Source organism: Notolepis coatsorum (assembly GCF_963971535.1).
Source record: "Notolepis coatsorum genome assembly, chromosome: 10".
Lineage (NCBI taxonomy): Eukaryota > Metazoa > Chordata > Actinopteri > Aulopiformes > Paralepididae > Notolepis > Notolepis coatsorum.
In genome coordinates this window covers 129,797,821-129,822,930 of record NC_140174.1, presented here as the reverse complement: position 1 = coordinate 129,822,930, position 25,110 = coordinate 129,797,821, and the positions used below count along the sequence as shown (strand labels likewise).

Below are 25,110 nucleotides of genomic sequence, written 5' to 3'. Positions count from 1 at the left end.
CTCCTCTCACAATATTCACCCTCACTGAACTGAGTCATCTGAAAATGTGCTGATTTGTGATGTCAGAGAGACACCGCTGCATGATAATCAGCTGAGTTTCCACACAGTTCCCACAGTGGTAGGAGCCCAGGCTCAAAACAGCTTAAGATCTTGAAGTAGAAAAATTCTGTTTTTGAGGACTTGATTAGAAATACAAAACAATGAATTAAAAAAAAACCCACAAACCCACAGGAATTGTGTAAAAGTGCCCAAATAGTGAAAGAAATAGTAAAATAGTTCCCCTTTAAGTAAAAAGTGGCACTACTCACCCCTCTATCCCCTATGCACCGCAGAAAATTACCCTTGATTGTGTTTAATTTGCCGCTTTTCCAATCCGTTTTCTGCACTAAATGAAGCGTAAACTGTCTATCTGTATGTCATGTATGTCATATATGTTATGATGAATTGGAAATGGGGGACCCTGATGTAAACAAGACGAAAGTCTTTCTCTGGTCTGCATCCCCTTAACAATTGTGTGTATTGAGCTGTACTGTATTGCACCCATTCTGCAATCTGTTAATACAATTTTCAATCAATCAATCAATCAAACAATGTACCGGGAGTGGATTTTCCCCCAAGCCGTAGTTGCCTAGCAACAACAGACAGGAAGTTGACTTCGAGAATACAACGAGGACGATCATAGTATAGACAGACCACCGCAACACTTCCGGTATTTTGAGCTCATCGGGGATACAATTAATGAATGTTGATTAGAGCCTTGACGTATAGTGGTGGTACTTGTGTAACGGTTGTGACAACGTCACCTCAATCTTCGATGCCCAGAGGGAGATTTGAACACGGGTCTCTGCCACGCCGCGTGCAACAGACCGCTATACCAAGAGGTGAACTCACTTCTTTGTACCGTGTCTATGCGTCTTTTGAGGATGTGAGAGTGAGTTTTAACCCTTAGCACCGCTACTCACCCCAGCCCTTCGTGACTGCGCTTCACGATACCATCCGTTACACTTGTAGCTTGATTGATTGATTGAAAACTTTATTAACAGATTGCAGAATGGGTACAATATACTGTACGGTATGGCTCAATACACACAAGGGGATGCAGACCAGAGAAAGACTTTCATCTTGTTTACATCATTTTCAATTCATAATGACATTTATGACACACAACATACAGATATATATCATGACATTTATGACATACAGATATACAGTACTGTTACATTTGTGACATACAAGATATGCAAATATACAGTACTGTTAAACAGATCCTATAACAGAAAATATATACATACGAGGGGGAGGAAACTGTACATTAGGAGGGGGTGGGTGTGTGGGAGGGGGGGTTTGGACATTTACGGGGGCCAGTTTCGAATTGCAGCCTCCCGTAGGTGCTCTTTGAGAGCGGTTTTGAAGGTGGGTAGGGATTCACATTTTTTTACGGCTGGGTAGGGCGTTCTACATTGTTGTGGCATAATTGCGAAACGCGTCCCTTGTTTGTGCCGAATCTGGGTTGAACATGATTTGTGGAACTCCCTCTGGTGTTGTGGTCGTTGTGGTATTCACTGACCTTTAGGAAGTATTTCGACATGTACATGGGTACCTTAGTGGTGTAGTGTATATTGTAGACCAGGCCCATTGCAAGTTGCTGTACTCTGTCGTCTAAGCCATCCTAGGTTGTAAAAATGGGCTACTGCTGTGGGTGCTGGAGACATGATCCAATATACTTTTTTGACCAATCCCAAAATGAATGAATGTTGTACGTCAAGGCTCTCTAATCAACATTCATTAATTTTATCCCCTGTGCTCCCTCACAAGCTCCATATAACGTGGAAGTGCAGTGTCTATAGATTAGACAGACCACCGACTTCCGGTATTTTGAGCTCATGGGAGAGAGCGGGGAAATGGAGCGTGTGGGGATACAATTAATGAATGTTGATTAGAGCCTTGACGTACAACCACTTACGTCAAGGCTCTAAACATTAATTCATTTTATCCCTTCGCGCTCCCTTTCCCCCCTCCCCCTCGGCACGGTGGTGTAGTGGTTAACACTGTCGCCTCACAGCAAGAAGGTCCAGGGTTCGATTCCCGCTTGGGGACCAGGTTTCCATGATGCCAGGTACCCAGGTGGGGTATCTCCCAGGCCTTTCTGTGTGGAGTTTGCATGTTCTCCCCGTGCTCGCAAGGGTTTCCCCCCCCGATAAGATAAACCCAATGGAAAAACATGCACAACAACAGATCGCTAACGCTGTGGCGTCCTTGACGAAGACGGACAGGAGCACTTGGATTGGTCCCCGGGCGCGGCTCACGTTGACGCCTGTCTGCTCCCGGCTGCCCTTGGGGGGGAAGGACGACGGGATGGGTTAATCGCAGAGACGAATCGCATCGGCGATTCTAAAGAGACAATGCATGCGTGTGTGTTCCGGTGTGTGTGCTAAAAACTAACCGCTGTGTGTACCGCTAAAACATTGAGTGTCGTTGAATTTTAATTTTTATTTATCCTTTATTTATCCAGGAATGTCCCATTGAGATACAAGATCTCTTCTTCCAGGGAGTCCTGACCAACACAGCACACAACAAGTTTCAACATAAAACAGGGCATTAAACAAAAAACATACAATTCAAATATAAATACAGAGGGTCATTTGTGCAGTGGCAAGGAGCATAATCACATCAACAATAGCATCAGGTAAAACAGTTACATGTTTCATAAAGGGCTAATCGTAGCATACCTTTAAAAGCATTCACAGTAGGAAGTGCCTGTAGACAAAGTTTCACTTGCAGCGTATTCCATAAAAAGGGAGCATAGTGGGAGAATGCAGCTTTACCAAGCTCTGACTGCATCAAAGGAACATTTAACAGCATCCCATTTGCTGCTCGTCTGGTATTAAAAAAGCAAGTATAAAAGGACAGAAGTCTGGAGATATATAAGGGCAGCTTACCTAGCAATGACTTAAGGATAAAAATCAACATGTGTGATTGTCTTCTTTGGTACAGAGAGGACCATCCTAATGACTGATACAAAGTGCAGTGGTGGGTGCGAGAGCCTGCACCCGTTACAAAACGTATGGCAGTATGGTACGCAGAATCCAGCTTTTTAAGCAGGGAGGAAGGAGCATGCATATAGATTACATCGCCATAGTCTAATACAGGCAGAAAGGAACTCTGCACAATTCTCTTCCTGGCTTCAGACGCATGCCGAATAAAGACCTCTGCAACAGGTCCTGTATTATTATTATTATTATTATTATTATTATTATTATTATTATTATTATTATTATTATTATTATTATTATTATTATTATTATTATTATTATTATTATTATTATTATTATTATTATTATTATTATTATTATTATTATTATTATTATTATTATTATTATTATTATTATTATTATTATTATTATTATTATTATTATTATTATTATTATTATTATTATTATTATTATTATTATTATTATTATTATTATTATTATTATTATTATTATTATTATTATTATTATTTATTATTATTATTATTATTATTATTATTATTATCAGTGACCAGCTGGAAAAAATGAATCTTAATCTCTGTGGCACTTTAGGCTGTCTATGCCTTTCCTTAATTTGAGCAGGAAATTATATAAATACAGACAGACAGACAGACAGACAGACAGACAGACAGACAGACAGACAGACAGACAGACAGACAGACAGACAGACAGACAGACAGACAGACAGACAGACAGACAGACAGACAGATAGATAGATATAGATGCACAAACACAATGTGTGCGACACACGCACGCACGCACGCACACATACACACACACACACCTACACACACACACACACACACACACACACACACACACACACACACACACACACACACACACACACACACACACACACACACACACACACACACACACACACACACGCACACACACACACACACACACACGACAGTCAAGACTTTCGCATTAATACCAATTTATAAAAACAGCTAAATAGCGCCGCTCACTGGTGAAAAAGGACAACTACACTGGCTAAAAGTCAGGAACGCAATAGATTGATTGAAAATGTTATTAACAGATTGCAGAATGGGTACAATACAGTACATCTCAATACACACAATTGTTAAGGGGATGCAGACCAGACAGACCAGATCACATAGTTCACTTCAGATGTCTATACTATTGTAGATTTGAGAGGCTTGACGTGATCATCAACAGAGTAAAAGGCCCCAATATTTGTTTTTATTTATAAGCCTAATAACCTAATACGAGCAACCACCAATATAGAAACACACACACGGTGTAAGTGTACAAACTTAGATCAGCAGCTAAACAGCGCCACTATGTGGTCAAACAGGACAACTACACTGTACTGCTCCATTGGTTTTCTGTTCTCAGTAACCCCTTCATAATTATATCCAGCTGTTAACAGCAGCATGTAGCTTTTGATGTCATATCGGAAGACAGGGACACAATGGCCGAGTAGCTCTTGAACTTAAGAGGCTTCACCAAAGAAACTGAACGTTTCTAAATGAAGCAAACCTAAATGTGAAATATCTTATAATTTTATTTTGTATATATGATGTTATTAACAAGTCAGAGACAGATGAGGAAAATATGTCCTACATGAAACTGCTCACAACAAGGTCTGTGGATTATCTTGAGTAACCAGGTCATGATTTCTGGAAAGAGACATTGCTTTAAATTTTTTCAAATGTATTTAGTTGGCATTTTGAGCGCCACAAACCACAAACTCAGCTTTAAATATATCCTAGAAAGAAATAAACATTATTTCTATGGTGGTGCTCATCTATCTTGCACTTGTGAGACAAATCTTTCTCCCGGTTAAAAAATGACATGCCCCCCCCCCTATACACACACCCCTCCCAGCAACACACACACACCCCTCCCAGCAACACACACACACCCCTCCCAGCAAACACACCCCTCCCAGCAACACACACACATACACGCACGCACGCACGCACGCACACACACACACACACACACACACACACACACACACACACACACACACACACACACACACACACACACACACACACACACACACACACACACACACACACACACACACACACACACACACACACACACACACACACACACACACACACACACACACACACACACACACACACACACACACACACACCCCTCCCAGTAAAACACACACCGATCCACATCGTTACTCATCAGATAGTTTGTTCTGGATCAGATGGTCCTTTGATGTGTTATTGAAAATGAACATCACACTGTGTGATGTGCTTGAACTCTCTTTTGTCTCTGATCAAATGCATCAATCATTTGCTCCCTGCTACTTCATGGAATTGGAAATGGACAGGAATCTATAGCTTGTTGAACCAGAGAGTTAACCCTTTTACTGCCGCACTACCAAACGGTTAACCCTTTCACTGCGACAATACACAGAAGGTTAACCCTTTACTATCAGTAAAGTACTAGTAAAGGGTTAACCTTCTGTAGTGTGGCAGTGAAAGGGTTAAGAGCTAAAACAGGTCTCAAGCCGCCACAACACGACAACATGTGTTAAAAGCACTTTGGGCTGCAGTTATTGTATGAAAGGTGCTATACAAATAGTTTATTATTATTATAATTATGATTATTAATGGTATTAATTATTAAAGTGTTCCAGGATCATTTCTTATCTGGGTCCTCCTGGACAGATTGAACAGATTAGTGGTAGATTCAGAAGGGCGGGTATAAATGGTAAATGTCTGCATTTATATAGCGCTTTTATCCAAACGCTTTACAACTTAAGCCTCACGTTCACAAACCAACGGCGGAGGCGACCATGCAAGGTGCCAACCTGCTCACTGAGAGCAGTTAGGGGTTAAGTGTCTTGCTCAAGGACACTTCGACACGCTCCTGCCCGGGAGGAGCCGCAATCTAACCGGGAACCTTCCTCCGATTACCAGATGACCGCTCTACCTCCTGAGCCAATGTTGCCCCAATGTGGTACTCTCAAGTCTGAGACTGATCTTAGATCTGGTCTAATAATTGTCTCTGGCTTTGTCTGTCTATATCTTTGTGTCATATATTGTTATCTCCGCCTGAAACCAGTGCATTGAATCTTGAGGCATTATGTTAAAATGAAGAGTTCATGCAGAACCGAGTCAGAACAGCACCATTTACAAGCATAACATAGGTCTTTAGTCAACTCAACCCAGTGAGAAGATTAAGGATCTCGGTACTCAATGTAATCATTTAGCTGCCATAGTAGTCTTACAGAATAGAAAAGAATGATCAAAACACAGGTTGGTTACACATTGAAGCAGCTAACTATTTACAGCCAAAACCAAAATGCACCAGCATTGAGCTGCCGGGTGGTGTTCATTTTGAGCTTTGCATGTTCAACGTTAAGTGTATTTTGAATGTTCATGTTAGTTAGCATGGTTTTACATTCATCCATTTAGCTGATGCTTTTATCCAAAGCGACTTACAGGTTTTGTACAAGTCAGCAGGAAGGGTACAACTCTGGCAGCTAAGGGTCCTTCTAATTAGTGTATATATTTAGTTCTGCCAAGTTGTACAGCCCTGGCCTATTCCTATTTAATTTTTACTTAACATTGTACTATATTCTATTGTGCTATATTTAATTTAGTTTATATCCCATCTAATTTTATTCAACCTCTTATTTACAGTTGTCCAACCCTGGCCTATATTTTATTTCATAATTCTATTCTATTCTATCATGCTTAACTTGGCTCATATTTCATTGTAATATCTGTCTGTTAATGTCTGTCCGCTAATGTCACACTGATAACGTCCGAAGCAAATTCCTTGTATGTGAAAACTACATGGCAAATAAAGACCTTTCTGATTTCTGATTCAGTAAGATTGTTCATCAAACAGTGTCAAACCTGAGTGCATATAGTAATATAGCCATATTAGCATAGAAGGTAGTAAGACAATACAAAGGTTAGTAGTTGTTTTTTGTCTTGCTTTCTCTATTCCTGTCTCTCCTTTGGAATAACAGACAATCAAACACAAAATAAATAAAACAAACTATAACTCGCAGTATCTTCCTCAGATGAAGATGAGAAAAGACAACCAAAACCATCCCACTGTAGAAAACCTGTTTATTAGACAAATTATACACAGAAAGCTTTGCCACTTGTAACAGAGGCCCCAGTTTGTTCAGTTTTTGAATAATATGCAACACATACAACAAAATAGGCCTATATTAAATACTGTACATCATAAGTCTTTCGAAAATTATCAAGTAAATCCTGTACGTTTTCTATGTATGAAATTAAACATGTTAATGGAGAGAGCGCGCGGGAGCAAGTTTGTGCATGCGTTCTTTTTAATTAGCTTGCCACCTTCTTTTTCTGTTATTTAGCCAGCAAATCAAAAGATGAACTCAAGATGACGTGAGGAAAGCGGAGAGTTCGTGTCCATGTGTCTGGTTTGTTGTCGACTGTGGGCAGGGCAGGGGAGTGCTAAACTCAACACTATAAGCTCATAATGATAATACTCTGTTCTTCTCTTCGTTAAACAAAAATAGCATCAACATGTAAAATATACATTTCTTTAATAATGTCTCTGTCATTTATACTAAATAAAACCTTTTGTCTGTGTCCTATTCGTCATTCGATAGCCATACTGTAGCCTATTATAAGAAAAGAACGCCTAAGAATGCTTGCTACAAAACACGGCGGTTTTGCTGAGTTTTCTACGCACAACATTTTTGCGATTTTTTTGTTTGTTCTTAAAGATAACAAACCGAAAGCTTGTTCTAAACAACTAACATTATCAATTATTAATACAGTGTTAGTGAAAAGGTTTGGTTCCTTCTATACCCATCCCACCCTGTCAAAAAAAATTAAATGGCTTGAGCCTCAGTACCACCCCCACGTGTTCCCTCACCCGAAATGCACCATAACGGTCTCGTTTTAAATCAATTGGCACTTTTAAAAACAAGTTATATAAACAGTTACCCTTAACGTTACAGAAATGAAATAGAAGTCTCGGTCTCATCTCTGGCTTCCGGTTAAGGTTCGAATGAGCTTAAAGGGTGAGCCCATTGGCTCGTGACACGTTTTCAGAGCGCAGCCGTTGGCTTCGGACTCTCTCTCTCTCTCTCTGTCCGAGCGACCGGCGATGTCGCAGGTTCGAGGTCGGCAGTTCGGAGGGTACCGTTTAAGCTAGCTCACGCAAGGCCTGTACCGACGGCGCTGTTGTTTTTAAGGAGCGGTCCCTCTCCTCGACCGAATCACAACTCCATTTGAACCGTTTCATGTTTCTATGAGCTCTGCGGTCAGTTAGCAGATTTGAAAGTGACGTGACGTTTTTTTCTCTTCTTCTTTTTCTTCTTCTGTCAAACGTCTGAGCTGTGGCAGCACTAGAAATAAGGTAAAAACAATGTAAAAATAATAAAAACTAAAACACTGAATGGCTTAGATGATGCAAAACCAGTGACGGACTAACAGCACTCATTTAGCAGTTTTCCAAAATTGGCTGAGAGAAAGTAGACAGCTCAGAACAATGTCATTTTTTTGTACTTCCTGACCAAACACATTCCACGCATTAAAATCTATTTTTCAAAAACAAAGTCATTAAAATACATATAGTAAGCCTAAGCTGCTTTTTAAAAGTCCTTTGTTTTGCCTTACATTTATTTCCCTTCAAACTTTTTATTTTTTTATTTTTGTTGTCCCTTTTTACCTGTCCCTCCTAAATTCAGATTTTGAGGATCTCACCTTGAAAAAGCAGACAGCACAGTACAGGTGAGAAAAGAAATGCTCAGAACTACATACAATCAGTTACAGGTCTGCTGGCACTGGTACAGTGCAGTGGGGTTGACAACAAGTCTTCGATGTGCACCGAATGGCGGCGGCGAGAGTTTCAGGCCGATGCACAAAAAGAGGCGTAGATTAGTTACAGAATGACGCTCCAAAATGGCAGAGAAAGAGTGTCCAGATCAACGCACCATTAATGGCACCAAAAGATGTTCCAGAATGGTGGGTTTTCAACCGTCAAACCTGGTAGGCCGCGCACCGGCGGGAACAGTTTCAGTCAGATCTAGTCTTAAACCAGGCTATTCGGTGCGCGCAGACACCATCTTGGGGCTGATCTCACCTTTGGAGCCACAGGGCTTTTTGGTGAACGACACCAGAGAGAGGAAACAACTGAATGGGATGGCGTTCCCGGATGAAAAGGCAGAATAAGACGCTAGAAGAATCGCCGTATGATAAGCACTCTGCTGGCGCTTACAGAGTTGCCAGGTCCGTTGTACGTATTCCCAAGACCTGGGGGGGGGAAACAATGTCCTGACAATAGAAAACAATTCCCCTATAATTGATGGTTTTCTACAGGTCCCCCCCCCCCCCACTGTGTTCAGCCCCCCCCCCCCCACACTGTGTTCAGGGCCCAGGAACCGCTGCCTTCATCTGTCCACTCCAGGCGGAAGAAGGCCTGCAAGTCTTCAAGAACAGAGGATAGTTTCCCGTTAGTGTCGTAAGTTGTACCTACGCGCCGAACCCTCCGAGGCGAGGGTTCAGCCGGTCATATAGGAGTCATTTTCGTAATCGTGTGGTTATCATCCTCTTCCTCACATGAAACAGAATGAATAAAAGAAAACGGTTCCCCTTGGCTTCACACACACGCCCCAAAACATCCCCCCAAAACAACCACTATACGAGAAGAACAACAATAAAGCAAAAGTCACCGTATACCCCCCCCCCCCCACTATAACCCCCCCACCCCGCTACACCAGACCAGCAGGAGGACGGTGGACCCGATAGACCTCCACCTCCTCCATCATCTCCACATACGAAAAAAACAAACACCCCCTCAGAATGCCACCCGAGCAGAACTGAAAAACAAACAAGAAAACAAATCCTATGTACATAGAACTTTATCTTCTGACTTTTTTTTATGTGTTTATTTATTTATTTTTAGCAGTAATGTGTTTGTTTTTACCACCCTCCCTGCGACCACTTCTCCTTCCGTTTCCTCCTCAAACCGCCATCAACCCCCCCCCCCCCCCCACCCCCCCAGATGCGGGTAAAGCACCCCCCCATCCCCCCCACCACCCGCTCATCAAATAGAGGTGCCCCTGTCCGGGTCGTTGCCGTATCCGAAGTTGGGCCCGGGGCCCGTAGGTTGGTAGGGGATGGAGGACATGGTCTCGGGGCCCCGGAAGAAGCCCCCGTTGGGCGCCCGGTGCCGGAAGGGGCCCACCCCGCCGCCAGTCCGGTGGTCGTGGAGGCCCCCCCTCCTCCTCCGCCGACGCCCCCGAAGCCCGCGGCGAAGCCGGCGACGGCCTTGGCGGAGATGCTGCGGCTGAGGGTCTGGATCTGCTCTGGGATGAAGGTGGTGGTCGTGATGTGGGTGTTGCGGAAGTCGCTGATCTGCTCGAGGGCCTGGCGCGTGTTTGGGCATGGTGTCCATGTCCAGCGGGGTCAGATCGATGGAAGAGGTGGAGAACTGCTTATGGGGGCTCTCGTCCTCGGTGCACAGGCTGTTAACCCTCCGGTGTAGGTGCTCCAGGTCGATCTCCTTATCGTCCTGCGTGGTGCGGTGGGGGGGGGGGGGGGGGGGGGGGGGGGGATGTGCGATAGAGGAAGGGAGAGGAGGCGGAGGAGGGGAAGAGAAGGAGGAGTGAGGAGGAGGGAAGAGAGGGAGAAGGAGTGAGGAGGAGGGAAGAGAGGGAGGAGGAGTGAGGAGGAGGGAAGAGAGGGAGGAGGAGTGAGGAGGAGGGAAGAGAGGGAGGAGGAGTGAGGAGGAGGGAAGAGAGGGAGGAGGAGTGAGGAGGAGGGAAGAGAGGGAGGAGGAGTGACGAGGAGGGAAGAGAGGGAGAAGGAGTGAGGAGGAGGGAAGAGAGGGAGGAGGAGTGACGAGGAGGGAAGAGAGGGAGGAGGAGTGAGGAGGAGGGAAGAGAGGGAGGAGGAGTGAGGAGGAGGGAAGAGAGGGAGGAGGAGTGAGGAGGAGGGAAGAGAGGGAGGAGGAGTGACGAGGAGGGAAGAGAGGGAGGAGGAGTGACGAGGAGGGAAGAGAGGGGAGGAGGAGTGAGGAGGAGGGAAGAGAGGGAGGAGGAGTGAGGAGGAGGGAAGAGAGGGAGGAGGAGTGAGGAGGAGGGAAGAGAGGGAGGAGGAGTGACGAGGAGGGAAGAGAGGGAGAAGGAGTGAGGAGGAGGGAAGAGAGGGAGAGGTGAGGAAGAGGGAAGAGAGGGAGAAGGAGGAGGGAGGAGAGGGAGAAGGAGTGAGGAGGAGGGAAGAGAGGGAGGAGGAGTGACGAGGAGGGAAGAGAGGGAGAAGGAGGAGGGAAGAGAGGGAGGAGGAGTGAAGAGGAGGGAAGAGAGGGATGAGGAGTGAGGAAGAGGGAAGAGAGGGAGGAGGAGTGAGGAAGAGGGAAGAGAGGGAGGAGGAGTGAGGAAGAGGGAAGAGAGGGAGAAGTGAGGAAGAGGGAAGAGAGGGAGAAGGAGTGAGGAAGAGGGAAGAGAGGGAGAAGGAGTGAGGAGGAGGGAAGAGAGGGAGGATGAGTGAGGAGGAGGCAAGAGAGGGAGAAGGAGTGAGTAGGAGGGAAGAGAGGGAGAAGGAGGGAAGAGAGGGAGGAGGGAAGATAGGGAGGAGTGAGGAGGAGGGAAGAGAGGGAGGAGGAGGAGGAGGAGGGAAGATAGGGAGGAGTGAGGAGGAGGGAAGAGAGGGAGAAGGAGTGAGCAGGAGGGAGGTTCACAAAGTAAAAAGGGTGAAGGAGGAGTGGAAGCGGAGGGAGGGAGAGCGCGTGCAGGGAGAGTGGAGGAGGTGAAGAGGAGGAGGAGGGGTTTGTGTTTGAGGGTAAGGGTGACGTCCATCCAGCCAGGTAGATAATGGAGAGAGGAGGAAAGAGGTCGACCGAAGCGAAAGGGCCCGCGTGAACCAAAGCAAGAGCACACGACGAGACGCACGGATGAGGCGAGAGTGGATGAGTGAATGGATGAATGGTCGATGGCAGTGAGGGAAATGAGGGAGTGGGGGAGAGGAGGAGGAGGAGGAGGAAGAGAGGGAGGTAAGGATAGAAAAGCACACTCTGAGCTGCTGTCAGGATATTGAGAAGAACATACATACGTACGCGCACACATGCACGCGCTCACAGTGCTACAGGGTCTGTAAGGGGGGTGCAGCTCATCTGGAATGCACGCACGCACACACACACACACACACGCTGCCAACATGCGGTGTGCTCTGTGATTCCAGCGTGTCGGGGGGGGGGGGGGGGGGGGGGGGGCAAAGTGTGAAGCAAGCATTACCATTCTGCGTCTATGGCGCGGTGCATGCTGGCACAGTGTGACCTCGTAACTACAGTGGCTGGTGTGTTTGTTCCCTTTGAACGAGGACTGGATGTGACCTCGTAACTACAGTGGCTGGTGTGTTTGTTCCCTTTGAACGAGGACTGGCTGTGACGCGGCCCCCTCGTTGAAACCCTCTTGGAACCGGTCATGTGGTTAAAGATCGCATGTTCACGCTTGAGATTGACATCTCGTTTTCAAGTGAACCGTGGCCCAAACGTATCACTTTCGGTTGATAGACAACGGTATATTTGATACGTGGATAATTTAATCTCGCAAAATAAACATGTATTCTTATTTCATTAATAAACATGATAATATTTCATGGGTACTTTGTTACACCTTTAACTTATAACTTAAACTCAAACGTATATGAAAATCACACCGCATATAGATATCACTACATTCACATATAAACGCTTATATCCACATAACTTAAACTCTAACTTAACTTAACTTCTTAACTTAACTTAACTTAACTTAACTTAACTTAACTTAACTTAACTTAACTTATCTTAGGCTATTTGAAAACAACAAAGCACATAAATATGGCTACATTCACATATTATACATGTTTATATCCCCATAGTCTTTGGGATGGTAACAATCAAAGAAAGGTGTCACATGCTGTTTCACTCTGGGGGGGGGGGGGGTTGTGGGGTGGGTGGGGTGATGATTGATGGTGGGGGGAGGGGAGGGGTGGGTGTGGTCAGTTGTAGGGTGGGTATAGCGAGGAAGGAGGGGACACTGCCTTGGGGAGGGGGACACTTTTGTTTAAGGTTTTTGGTGTTGCATGATGGGGAGTTTAGGTGAGACATACTCAAGACACGTAAACACACACCCACACACACCCACACACCCACACACACCCACACACCCACACAGTGCTTCCTCAGGTTTTTTGGGGGTGGGGTTATTGTAGGGCGTGAGGGGTTTATATTACGTGGTATGGAGTCAGGTGTAGAGGGAGATGGGTTTAGGGTTTAAGGTAGTGGAGATGTGCTCCGTGTCGCAGAGAGAAAAGGGCTTTCCCTCCACGGCTGTGGTTTGGACTCAGGTGTGTCGTCCTGCCCTGGGGAACATTACAGACAGACACGGAACCTGGAGTCGGACGTCCCGTTCACATGTTTTGCGGGGGAGCAAACAGAAGAGGGTGTTTTTAGGGGGGGGGGGGGGGGGGGGGGGGTGTAGTTCTCATTTTCGGAGGGGGGGGGGGGGGGGGGGGGTATACAGACCGACTGACCATGTCCTTCAGGCTCTGACACCTCCCCCCCCCCCCCCCATCTGTTGCTCAGGGGTGGAGGGGAGCACCGGTGGCGCCCCCTGGCTGTCATCTAAGGAAGTGACAAGAAGAACGGGAGGAGGGGGGGGAGGTTGTTCCGTTTGCGGTGATTAAGATCACGCTACAAACCCAGAGGGGGGGGGGGGGGGGGAGAGATAGGGGGGGGGCATCACACAGAGGAGAGGAGGTATATAAGGACACAGAGGGGAGGTGAGTCAGTCTGCTGGACGTGGGAGGTGCCTCATGGGGGTAACTATACCAAGAGGAGTCAAAGGGATCATGGGAAGGAAGGCCTTTGAAACAAATTAGGGGGACCTGTCTGCTCTCTCTGTTTGGCAAAAGGCAGTGTTTGTACACGACGACTCACACTCGAACCAGACGCAGAGGGCTGGTGATATCTGAGAGACTTGAATTTAATGATCCGAATCTAAACACAGATCACACAGCTCTTCTTCTATGGTGTGTTGTAGGTGAACACCTTGTTTTGGAAAATCAAGCCCAGTTGAATTCAAAACACTAAGTCTAAGTGTTTGGCTTTACCTGTGACCTTTGCAAGTCAGAAGTGTTTAGATTTTATAAGTGAAAAGTAAAAAATCTGCTCTATATTGCAGGCGTTTATCAACACAAGCAACTAGGATAATACAATCCCTAAATACCGACTCTGCTGCTTCCTTTGCTTACAGATAGATAAACACCACCCTCTAGTGTTGAAAAGGCATCATTGCACATGGACACAACGTTGGCCGTGAGCCATGTACTGGATATATATTACATTCTTATCTCAATCCTTTGAACTTTTGAGACATTGTTACTGCTCCTGTTATCAATGCTATGGCCGAGGGTCTCAAATACTCCCCATCGGTTACGATGGCATATAGGTTCATATATTGATTTTTATTGATATACCAATAAAAAAATAAAAATAAAAATAATAATAATAATAATAATAATAATAATTGAATAAAATCCTATTGTATGAATAACCTGGGGGTGGGGGGAGAGGTGGTAAAGGTGGTCATTCTCATTTTGGGAGTGAGCTCGGAGGGGTGGCTGTCGGGGTCGTAGGAGTGCTGCACGATCAGCGAGCAGGGTATGTTGCAGCATGCAGGGGGCTGGTAGTGGTGGGCGCTGGTGGAGCTGGGGGTCTGGTTCTGGGCCTGTACTGCCATGGTCAGGGGGCGCTCGCTGACGATGTGGGGGCAAGACTCGACAGTTTGCCTGGCAGACGGGCCATCTGCCTGAGCCTGGTGTGTGTGTGTGCGAGAGAGAGAGAAGGAAGGAGAGACAGACAGAGAGAGTGTGTGTGTGTGTGTGTGTGAGAGAGAGAGAGAGAGAGATAGAGAGAGAGAGAGGAAGTGGGATTTAAAAAATTTATTATATTGATATGTTTGTGTATTTGTGTGTGTATGAATGACATTTTTGTGCAAAGAAAAACAAAACAAAGACAGACAGCCAGACAGACAGACAGACAGAGGGACAGACAGACAGACGGACGGACAGACGGACAGGCAGAGAGGAGGGATGAGACGCAGACAAGAGCAGGCGGATGGGAGAATGGGAGGGTGGAGGGGGGAGAGAGAGAGAGAGAGAGAGAGAGAGAGAGAGACGGACAGGGGGAAGGGGGTGAAAGAAGAGACGGCAGTCAGTCAACCAGTCAGCGCACACAGACAGCCCGTTCTGTGGTGAATCACCTCCACAGAACCACAAGAACCACAGTCATAATATACCTGGAAACGGGTAGGTTGTTTAAACGGCAATTTTCTATTGCTCTCTCTCTCTTTCTCTCTCTCTCTCTTTCTCTTTCTCTCTCCCCCTCGCCCGCTACACCCCTCTCAACACAGTGTACTTATCTACAAGACAAAACAACAGAAGGCAAGATGAGAGCTTTGGAGAGCCACACTGACAACACCGTGTCACAGAGTTAGAAGGAGTGGACTGAGCTTTCCCCCCCCCCCCGTGTGTCCAAATGGCCCCCGGAGAAATGAGCAAGAGTGAGTTTTCCCCGCCTGGCGGGAAATCTAGAGTGAGCTCGGCATCACTTTTCAAAACAAAGGTTTTCCAAAGACTCCCAGAGAAATGCGATGGTGGCAGGCGGTTTTGCACATAAAGACCACCGCGACACTTCCGGTATTTGCAGTTCATGGGAGAGAGAGCGCAGGGGGATAAAAGGAATGAATGTTGATCAGAGCCTTGACGTAAGTGGTTGTAGCTACGGCTGTGGGGGTTGCTGGAGACATGAGCCAATAGACCTCTCCTTTTTTTTTTTTTTTTTTTTTTTTTTACGCCTGAGTCTTCTGAACACGGAGAGACCAACCCCAAGTCGATCGGCACTTTCTCGGTTGAGCTATAGTCACTTTTCCGCACCTACTCTCCAACCGCAGATTGCCCACGGAGTCTCAGATGTCTCCAGCACCCCCACAGCCGTAGCTACAACCACTTACGTCAAGACTCTAATGAACGTTAATTCATTTGATCCCCCCGCTCTCTCCCATGAACTCCACGTAAAGCGGTGCAGTGCAGTGGTCTATTGTACAGAACTTGTAAGTCGCTTTGGATAAAAGCGTCAGCTAAATGACTAAATGTAAATGTATTGTTGTATGTACCTTTTGACGGGGAACGCGATGGTGGTCTTAGTTTTGCGACCCCCCGAGAACACCACTTGGCCAAAACACATGATTGGTTATTGATACAGGGAGCTGTTGTTTTTGGCCAATCAGATGCTTTTGGCCCGCCGAGGGGTGTTTCCGGGGGCGCATGGGAAAACTAACACCACCACCACCGTGTTCCCCGTCAAAAAGTACACACAATCAGAGGCAGGGAAATCCTTTTTTATTACTATATATTTTTGTATTCATTTAAAAGCTGCTGGTGTCTCTGGGAGTTTTTGTTGTTGCGAGTGCCAGGGCTTGAGAAGTGATGCAGAGCTCACGCTAGTTCTGCCGGGCAGGTAAACTCACCTTTGCTAATTTCTCTGAAGTTGCCTATACTGCAGCTTTAATTGAGCCTACGTGAGGGAACGCCGTCCTCCACTCATTCTAAATGTATGAAATATAAGACATGTCACCACCACCATGGAAGAGTTCTGACAGCGACAGTGGGGTCAATTGGCTTTCGTCGTAATGACTTCCCGGAAACTGTTTATGGGACGAGCGATATCGCCAGATAACGTGTTGGAAGTTCTATACTTGGACCTTTTTTCGAGATCGAATTTAAAGTCAGCGACAGAACTCTTTCATGCATTCTTTTGTCAAAACAACGTTAGGTCAACAGAGCAGTAGAACAATATGGCCGCCCCGGTTGTTGTACAAAATGTTTCCAATTTATGAATGAAGTGGACCTCAGAGACAGGGCTGAGGATAGAAAAAGAAAAGGCAATAACATACCCAGACGTCAGTCACCCACCCACGGACAAATACAAAAAGGTGTTCCTTCCCCCCCCCCCCAAACACAGTGGCGCAGCGGTGAACCTGGCAAATAAGACTGACCCCACTGTAGTGGAACATGTCAGTCCTGCGGCCTTGCTTGGTGCTCCCATTATGCTACGTGGGAAGGCGATCCCACACACCAGGTTAGGGTTTGAACAGTTGCTGTGAAGCATTGTACAATATTGAAAGAAAATCCTTTAACAGCAGAGAGGGTAAGTTGATGGGGATGGTTTCCAATACGACGTATAAAATCCCTCTTTTAATGCGTTTATTTGGAGAATGTGTAAGTACCTACCGATGCCAACCCCCCGTTAAAGGTGCTATAGCTAACAGCCACTCAATGTCGCACTATAGAGAACCAGCGTGTCATTTATCCAATCAGGTGCATTCCACGTGGGGGAAATGGGAAGTTGGGAGGTAATGCATGCATGTAAACAACAACATTACTTTTGGGCCCACAACATTTTTTAAATGATAAATTCATTAATCAATCCATCTCTTTTGGGGGGGGGGGGGGGGCAATACTTTGATTCCACACCTTTCTAAAAGCTCTGTGGATGTATTGTTATTATTCTTTATTTTAATGATTACTCTACATAACATTTTTACCTATAGCACCTTTAAACGTCCCCGACATGTGTTGAAATGTCACTATATGACAACTCCACGTAGAGCTGCGTGGTGAGCCCAGTGAGAGCCCAGTGGTCAACCTGTTCACATCAGAAGATCCAAGCACCTCACAACCACGACACAACCACGGCACAACCACAACACAACCACGACACAACCACGACACAACCACGACACAACCACGACACAACCACGGCACAACCACGGCACAACCACGGCACAACCACGACACAACCACGACACAACCACGACACAACCACGGCACAACCACGACACAACCACGGCACAACCACGGCACAACCACGACACAACCACGGCACAACCACGACACAACCACGGCACAACCACGACACAACCACGACACAACCACGGCACAACCACGACACAACCACGGCACAACCACGACACAACCACGACACAACCACGGCACAACCACGACACAACCACGACACACAACCACGACACAACCACGACACAACCACGACACAACCACGACACACAACCACGACACAACCACGACACAACCACGACACACAACCACGACACAACCACGAGACACAACCACGACACAACCACGACACAACCACGACACAACCACGACACAACCACGACACAACCACGACACAACCACGACACAACCACGACACAACCACGACACAACCACGAGACACAACCACGACACAACCACGACACAACCACGACACAACCACGACACAACCACAACACAACCACGACACAACCACGACACAACCACGGCACAACCACGGCACAACCACGACACAACCACGACACAACCACGACACAACCACGACACAACCACGACACAACCACGACACATCCACGACACAACCACGACACAACCACGACACAACCACGACACAACCACGACACAACCACGACACATCCACGACACAACCAACACAAACGGCCGCCGGGCCACAGGTGAAGCGGTCGAGGCGGCAGCATCATCACACAGAGTTATGCATGTAGTTATGTACAGATACAGTCAAGGCGGCAGCATCATCACACAGAGTTATGCATGTAGTTATGTACAGATACAGTCAAGGCGGCAGCATCACACAGAGTTATGCATGTAGTTATGTACAGATACAGTCATGGTGGCAGCATCAACACACACAGTTATGCATGTAGTTATGCACAGATACAGTTATGCACAGATATGTACTGTATGTGAAAGCAGGGAGCATGTCGAGGACAAACACAGAGGCACAAACACAGCTGAGTAGTAGTATGACTTGAGCAGTTGATTAGTCGGGTTTGGATGTATGCACGTGTGTACATGTATGTGTGTGGTATGGCTTTCCGACGAAGACTGAATATGTGTGTACATTAATGTGTGTATTATTTGCATCAGAGAGTGTGTAAGAGTCCGTATAAATGTTTGTTTCGCTCAGCAGGTAGGAGACCTGATCCTTGATTCTGTCTCGTGGAGAGAGAGAGAGAGAGAGAGAGAGAGAGAGAGAGAGAGAGAGAGAGAGAGAGAGAGAGAGAGAGAGAGAGAGAGAGAGAGAGGGGGGAGAGGGGGAGCAGTATGAACTGAAAACCATCAAGGCATATGAAGGGTACAAAACACACAGAGCAGATCAATGTATTTCTCCATGGATGGGCTTCATGACACAGCGTGTTAGGCACAACGTCGGAGCATTCACTCGAGTCGACACAAGCCCAGGATGGTTGATATGGTGAGCGTACAACTCTGGAAGAAACACATAGAGGATGTTTGCATGCATGTGGGTGTATGTGTGTGAGCGTGCATGCGTGTGAGTGTGTGTCCTTGTGTGTATGAGGGGCCGTGACAGTGGCAGTATACGTCCCTAAACGGCCCCTCATGTATGTGTGTATCCCTGTGTGCTTGTGTTGAAGAGAAGGATTGAAGAGAGGAGGGCATTTCATTTTCTAATCATTAAGCATAATCTTGCAATCAAACCTCTCCCTGATTTTTACATTAGCATTCAGCTTTTATTATAGTCCTATATTTTGGTAATATAATATACATTGATATTGTATCTAATGGAAAGTGTAGCTGAGGACTGGCAGGGAATCTGCAGCAGGCTGGGGATGAGTAGGGAAAGAGAACAGGATGAGTGTTAAAGTAGTGAATGGCAGGACTCCAGAGGTGTGTGTGGATAAATATATATGTGGATACGTATGTAAATATATATATATTCCCCCCCCCCCCCCCCCTAGAAGATTACTTGTTATTTGTCTTGTTTTCATTTGACATACACCATGAACAATACATACTGTATACATACAGTATGTACATATCTTTTCTTTTCTTTCTAATTTAATTTAATTTGTTTATATATTTATATTGTCTTTAGGGTGGGTGGAAGGGAGGGTATTTTATTTATTGATTTATTTCATAAATGTATGTTTTGTTTATAAAGAAACCAATAAAAATATTATTGAAAAAGAATATGCTGTTTTTGTTATTATTATACAATATTATGCTTGCAAGGCTGTAATGTGTCAAAGTGTCTCATTCTGTCCCAGTATATATACGGTAGCTGTTATGGGTCAAAGTGTCTCATCCTGTCCCTGTATACGGTAGCTGTTATGGGTCAAAGTGTCTCCATGGTTATATTAATTATATACATTTTCATATTAAATCAACAGAGGAAATGGATTTTCTTTCAAATCCAAATATTGTAAGTTTCAGCATGAGAGCGTTATTATCATAAATATCCTATTAGAAATGATTGATGCATCAACAGCATATGAATTACAAGTCCTATTTGCATTTTTAATTGATGGAATGGGAAGAGAATTGACCTCCAAAATGGCAGAGGACCTTCTATTCGCCAGGGCCTGGATGACCACTGGGACACAGTCTGCAGGCTCCGTGATAGATCATGATGTCATATGAATAATAAGATGTCAATAATAACTTTCATTATATATTATATTATGTTTGAAATGATCGAACGATGTTGCGTGTTTTTGGGATGTTTGCCCTCTCGCTCCCCCACTTCTTATTTGTTTTCTGGTTTGACATTGTTTGTTGTGTTGTTGTTGTGTGTGTTTGTTTGATGTAATATTAAAATAAAATAAAATTGCACATTTCTTATAATCTTATAATTTATAATCTGGTGGAATAAAGTAATTTCTTTAATGTTTAATGCTGAATGAGTAAGCTCCTGAATGATGAAGAGCAGAGTCCTGGTCAGGAAGCTATAGCTTAGCGAGGTCCCTGCATGTGACAAACACACTTTTACACATTTGTTAGTTGAGAACAGCCCTACTTTTTTTTTTATCAACTGTAAAAGTGCAACACATCTAATTTACCATAGTCACACGTCGGCCATTTCTCTCTTATGTCATGCTGGGAACAGGGCAGAAAGGAATCCCAACCGGAGCATGACATAATATGCTACAGGGTCCCAACAAGGAACTGTGGTCACTAACGACCCAGACTGGAACTCTCATCTCCTCTACGGATCAGAGGCGTTTGAGGCAGGGTTAAATGTCAGGGGTCAACTATAAAAAAAAAAAACATGGCTGACTGAGCGAGCCTCGTCTTCACCATGGCAGCGTTACGGTTTTGCGTGACGCGTCCCCTGTGGAGAAAGTCACCATGGCAGCGTTACGGGTTTGTGTCTCGCGTTACACGTCCCCTGTGGAGAAAGTCAAGACACAGCAAAAGTGTAAACTCTTATTACCCGAACAGTTTACAAAAAAGAACAACCGCCGTCTCGTCAAAAGGCTCCAGCTCCCTGAAAAGCATCAAAGTAAACTTAGCATTCCTACGAGGACATCATGCAGCAACTCATAGCGGCGTCGCAGCTACGCATGCTGTCGTGCAGAGCCCAACCTATACAGGACCTCCATTATAGGGTGGCCGACGCTATACAGGACCTCCATTATAGGGTGGCCGACGCTATACAGGACATCCATTATAGGGAGGTGTAGTCTGACGTCACTTTGGACCGCCCGCGAGGTCCACCCGTATAGGGATTGGGAAAATGGATTATCGGCTATTGTAACAATTCTGCCTCATGAACATTGGCAAGCTTTCCATTTTTGCACAAAATGAGTTCCCTTCTATCACTAACATTATTGGTTAAGCCTTTTTGGTTGAAATAAAATTCGGCGATTTCTTTTTACGATTAATTGCGAATATTTTCATGTTGAGCTATAGATTGTGCATGAATATGCACAGAAAGGTACACCATGCAAATGTTCATGCTTTATTTGTTTTAAACGAGACAATTTAGAAATGGGCAATGGGGAAATACATTGCGTTTTCAAGATGGTGGACCGGCCGGAAACAGCAATGACGTAACCACTACACCTCCCTATTGAGAGAAAACGGTGCTTTTTCAATGTATGTGATGTATAGATTGGGGAGATGACCACAGCTAAAATGGTAGATCGAAATGTGCATGGAAGCAGGAGACGGTGATAGAACGGTGACCAGCGGATTGAATACACTGCCAGCGAGGGTGTTTTGTTTTGCATTCCTTGGAAGAACACAGATAAGAGTGTACTGTAGGCCCAGGAGGGAGAGGTTCATCTTAATGAAACGTGAGTTTATTAGTGTTAAAGGTTATGCAGTTGTCATGACAACACGTCGCATGACAACCAGAAGGCGGGGCCGTCGTTGCGACGACGAACATCTATAAATCGAACGGTGTTTCCGGGTGTAAGGCAGACTAGAATCTGACTCAGACTAGAATCTGACCGAGAGCGAGTAGGACTGAGATCACACAGAGGACCTTCTCTCCTCTCATCACGAGAGAGGGGGGGGGGGGGGGAGGAAGAATGCCACGACATCAGTAGCTTCGGCTACCACGAGGATGGTCTTAGGCTAACGAACAGGCCTGAACACTATTGGACTGAATCACAAAAGGACAATCTGAACACACCGAAAGATCATTAGAATAGACTCTTCAAGGACGATACAATTTGATAACATCTGATAACATCTGATTATGAGGTTTCTGTTTAGAGAAATAAAACAACGCTTTTCCTCACAAGGTATCTCACGTTGTCGAAGTGTCGAATTCTTACGGAAGTGGAGGAGTATTATGGTTTATGGATTGCACTAATGGGGGAAGATAAGGATCTTATCTACCAGTATCGGAGACGTCAGGACCATTAAAAGTACACAACGCAGAGGAATTGGATGGAGAGCCAAACAGACGAAGACGTGATACTGGCCAGTTTGATCAGAATCTTACAGATGATGCCGTTGGGACCCGGATTTGCAAGAGATTAAAACAACGGGAACAGTTGGTTGTTGATGACAGCCGGATTTGCAAGAGATAAGAACAACGGATAAAGACTTTTTCAATAATGGGGCGACAGTGGACAACAGTCATCAATGTGTGGGAGAATCATGATCGAAGCAAGGCCGGCCAGCCCTGGGAGAGAGCGGCGAGTCGAGCGGTCATGAGGCGAACCAGCGCTGTAGGGGAAACAGCGCTCCGATCAAAAATGTGAGTTCACTGTGCACACGGTTGTTTTGATTTTAAGCCAAATAAAAACGAACAGATAGTGAATCCGTAAACGTAAACATTTCTAGTTCGACAGAGAGAAGCCAGCTGTAATAATATGAGCAGAGAGCCATGGTGTTTTGAGGAACCAAGATGGGTTTTATCTACGGGGAATGAAAAACAAACGGGCCGGTGAAGGAAGGCAGTGTTCTAAGGGGTTAATTCCATTTTTGTTGGTCTGTAATATAAGGGTTGTTTTCCTCGCAAGAGGCGGGAACGCGGGACTGTGAGTCGGGAGAATCTACCTACGTTTCTCAGACCTACCGTCATTTGGCATTCAGTCTATTTTTGACCTGTTCAGTACTTGCATGTTAGTAAATCATCTATTGTCATGTGACCTGCAGACATCATTATGACCTGTTTGGCCGACGAGACTCTAAGGAAGTTGTTTTGTTGTTAGGCCTTGAAAAAGGAGGGCAGCGTTTGTTTGTGAGAGAGTAGCCATTATGAGACAAGATGGCCGCAAAAGGGGCCACGAGGGGGATGATACAAGATGGCTGTGATAATAACAGATAAAGAACCAGGAAATGACACGTCAACTAAAACACCATGGAGGAGGAGTAGGTCGCCACCTAGTGGCGGAGGGGGGGTAGTGCTGGGGAGTTTTCATTACCCATAGGGGAATATTTAGATATAGGCCTGTACTACCATCTAGTGGCGGAGTGGGGGAGTGATTCAATAGTCAATCTAATGAGCACAGAGAGTGGATTATTATTATGATAATAATATTAGATATAGAGTTTAATAATAATAAGATCGATATACAGGTTAATTAAATAAGTTTAATTATGAAATAAGAGGGAGTTCGATCTCCAGTGGGGCCTTCTCACACCTAATAAATAGGCAGAGTCTTGAGGGGACACGTCACCAGAAAGAACTGGCGCGCGCTGGGGGTCAACCGTGGGACAAACGTAGAGCGCCGAGTGGGTATCGTTTAGCTGCTGGTGTCACGCCGGAAGACAACAAAACAGGGAACAGCCCTGTAGGATTAGATATGGGTGTTGAGAAGGTGGGGGACTAATAGAGAACAAATAGGGGCTTGCAGAGGAAAAAAAATATATAGAGAACGAGCTGCAGGCCCAAAGCCATGGTAGACTAATAGCAAAACAAGGGAAGTCGATTGTACAGACGACTGCCGGTGTTGTGTTTCTGCTTTCAAGGGGGGAATGACACCGACAGCGATGGAGATGACCAGGAGACCGACTGGAGGAGGAGGAAGCCGCAGGGGCCAGGCACCGACGCCTGGTACACAGATCATCCACGACGAGAGAGAGGAGACGGCGGCGGTGGAGGAGCAGATGTGGAGAGGAAAGCCAGAGACACTGAGCAGTAGCAGACCAGGGGAGACATTTTTGCCTAGGGGACCGCGCCCTGGAGCCGTCACTGAAAGGGGTCCTTGCCCTAGATAGAAGACGGGACCGGCCCGAGATGGGAGGTGTACTGTAAGAGAGGGAAGGGAGCGCTCTGATTTGGACGTGGGGTGTACCTAATAGGGGGGCCGAAGGGTTTAGGTGTGTCGTTTGAAAAGTTGCAATCTGTGTTTTTCTCTGTCTCTCTCTCTCTCTCCTCCATGACCGTTGTTTATCCTTTCTGGTTTGGGTGTGATGCGGGTAATGGAAAACAAAAGGAAAAACAGCAGACGGCGGGGCCCTAATTGTTATGAGTCTATTTTTGTGTATAATTAATTGAAAAACCAAGTAGTCTTATGATTCTGAGGGGTGATAAGAATCAAGGGGGGATTGAGAGAAAACGGTGCTTTTTCAATGTATGTGATGTATAGATTGGGGAGATGACCACAGCTAAAATGGTAGATCGAAATGTGCATGGAAGCAGGAGACGGTGATAGAACGGTGACCAGCGGATTGAATACACTGCCAGCGAGGGTGTTTTGTTTTGCATTCCTTGGAAGAACACAGATAAGAGTGTACTGTAGGCCCAGGAGGGA

The 25,110-nt window shown here is 45.7% G+C and overlaps 1 protein-coding gene across 1 annotated transcript in view; it reads right to left on the bottom strand.

Moving 5' to 3' along the window:
- Positions 1-10,082: 10,082 nt before the first annotated feature.
- Positions 10,083-25,110, bottom strand: part of grid2 (glutamate receptor, ionotropic, delta 2) — a gene marked incomplete at both ends in the record, with an annotated part of 442,717 nt that continues 427,689 nt past the window's right edge. The window contains 3 exon segments of the mRNA XM_084323184.1: positions 10,083-10,256; positions 10,259-10,414; positions 10,416-10,550. Of these exon segments, the coding sequence (XP_084179310.1) occupies positions 10,083-10,256; positions 10,259-10,414; positions 10,416-10,550 (465 nt within the window).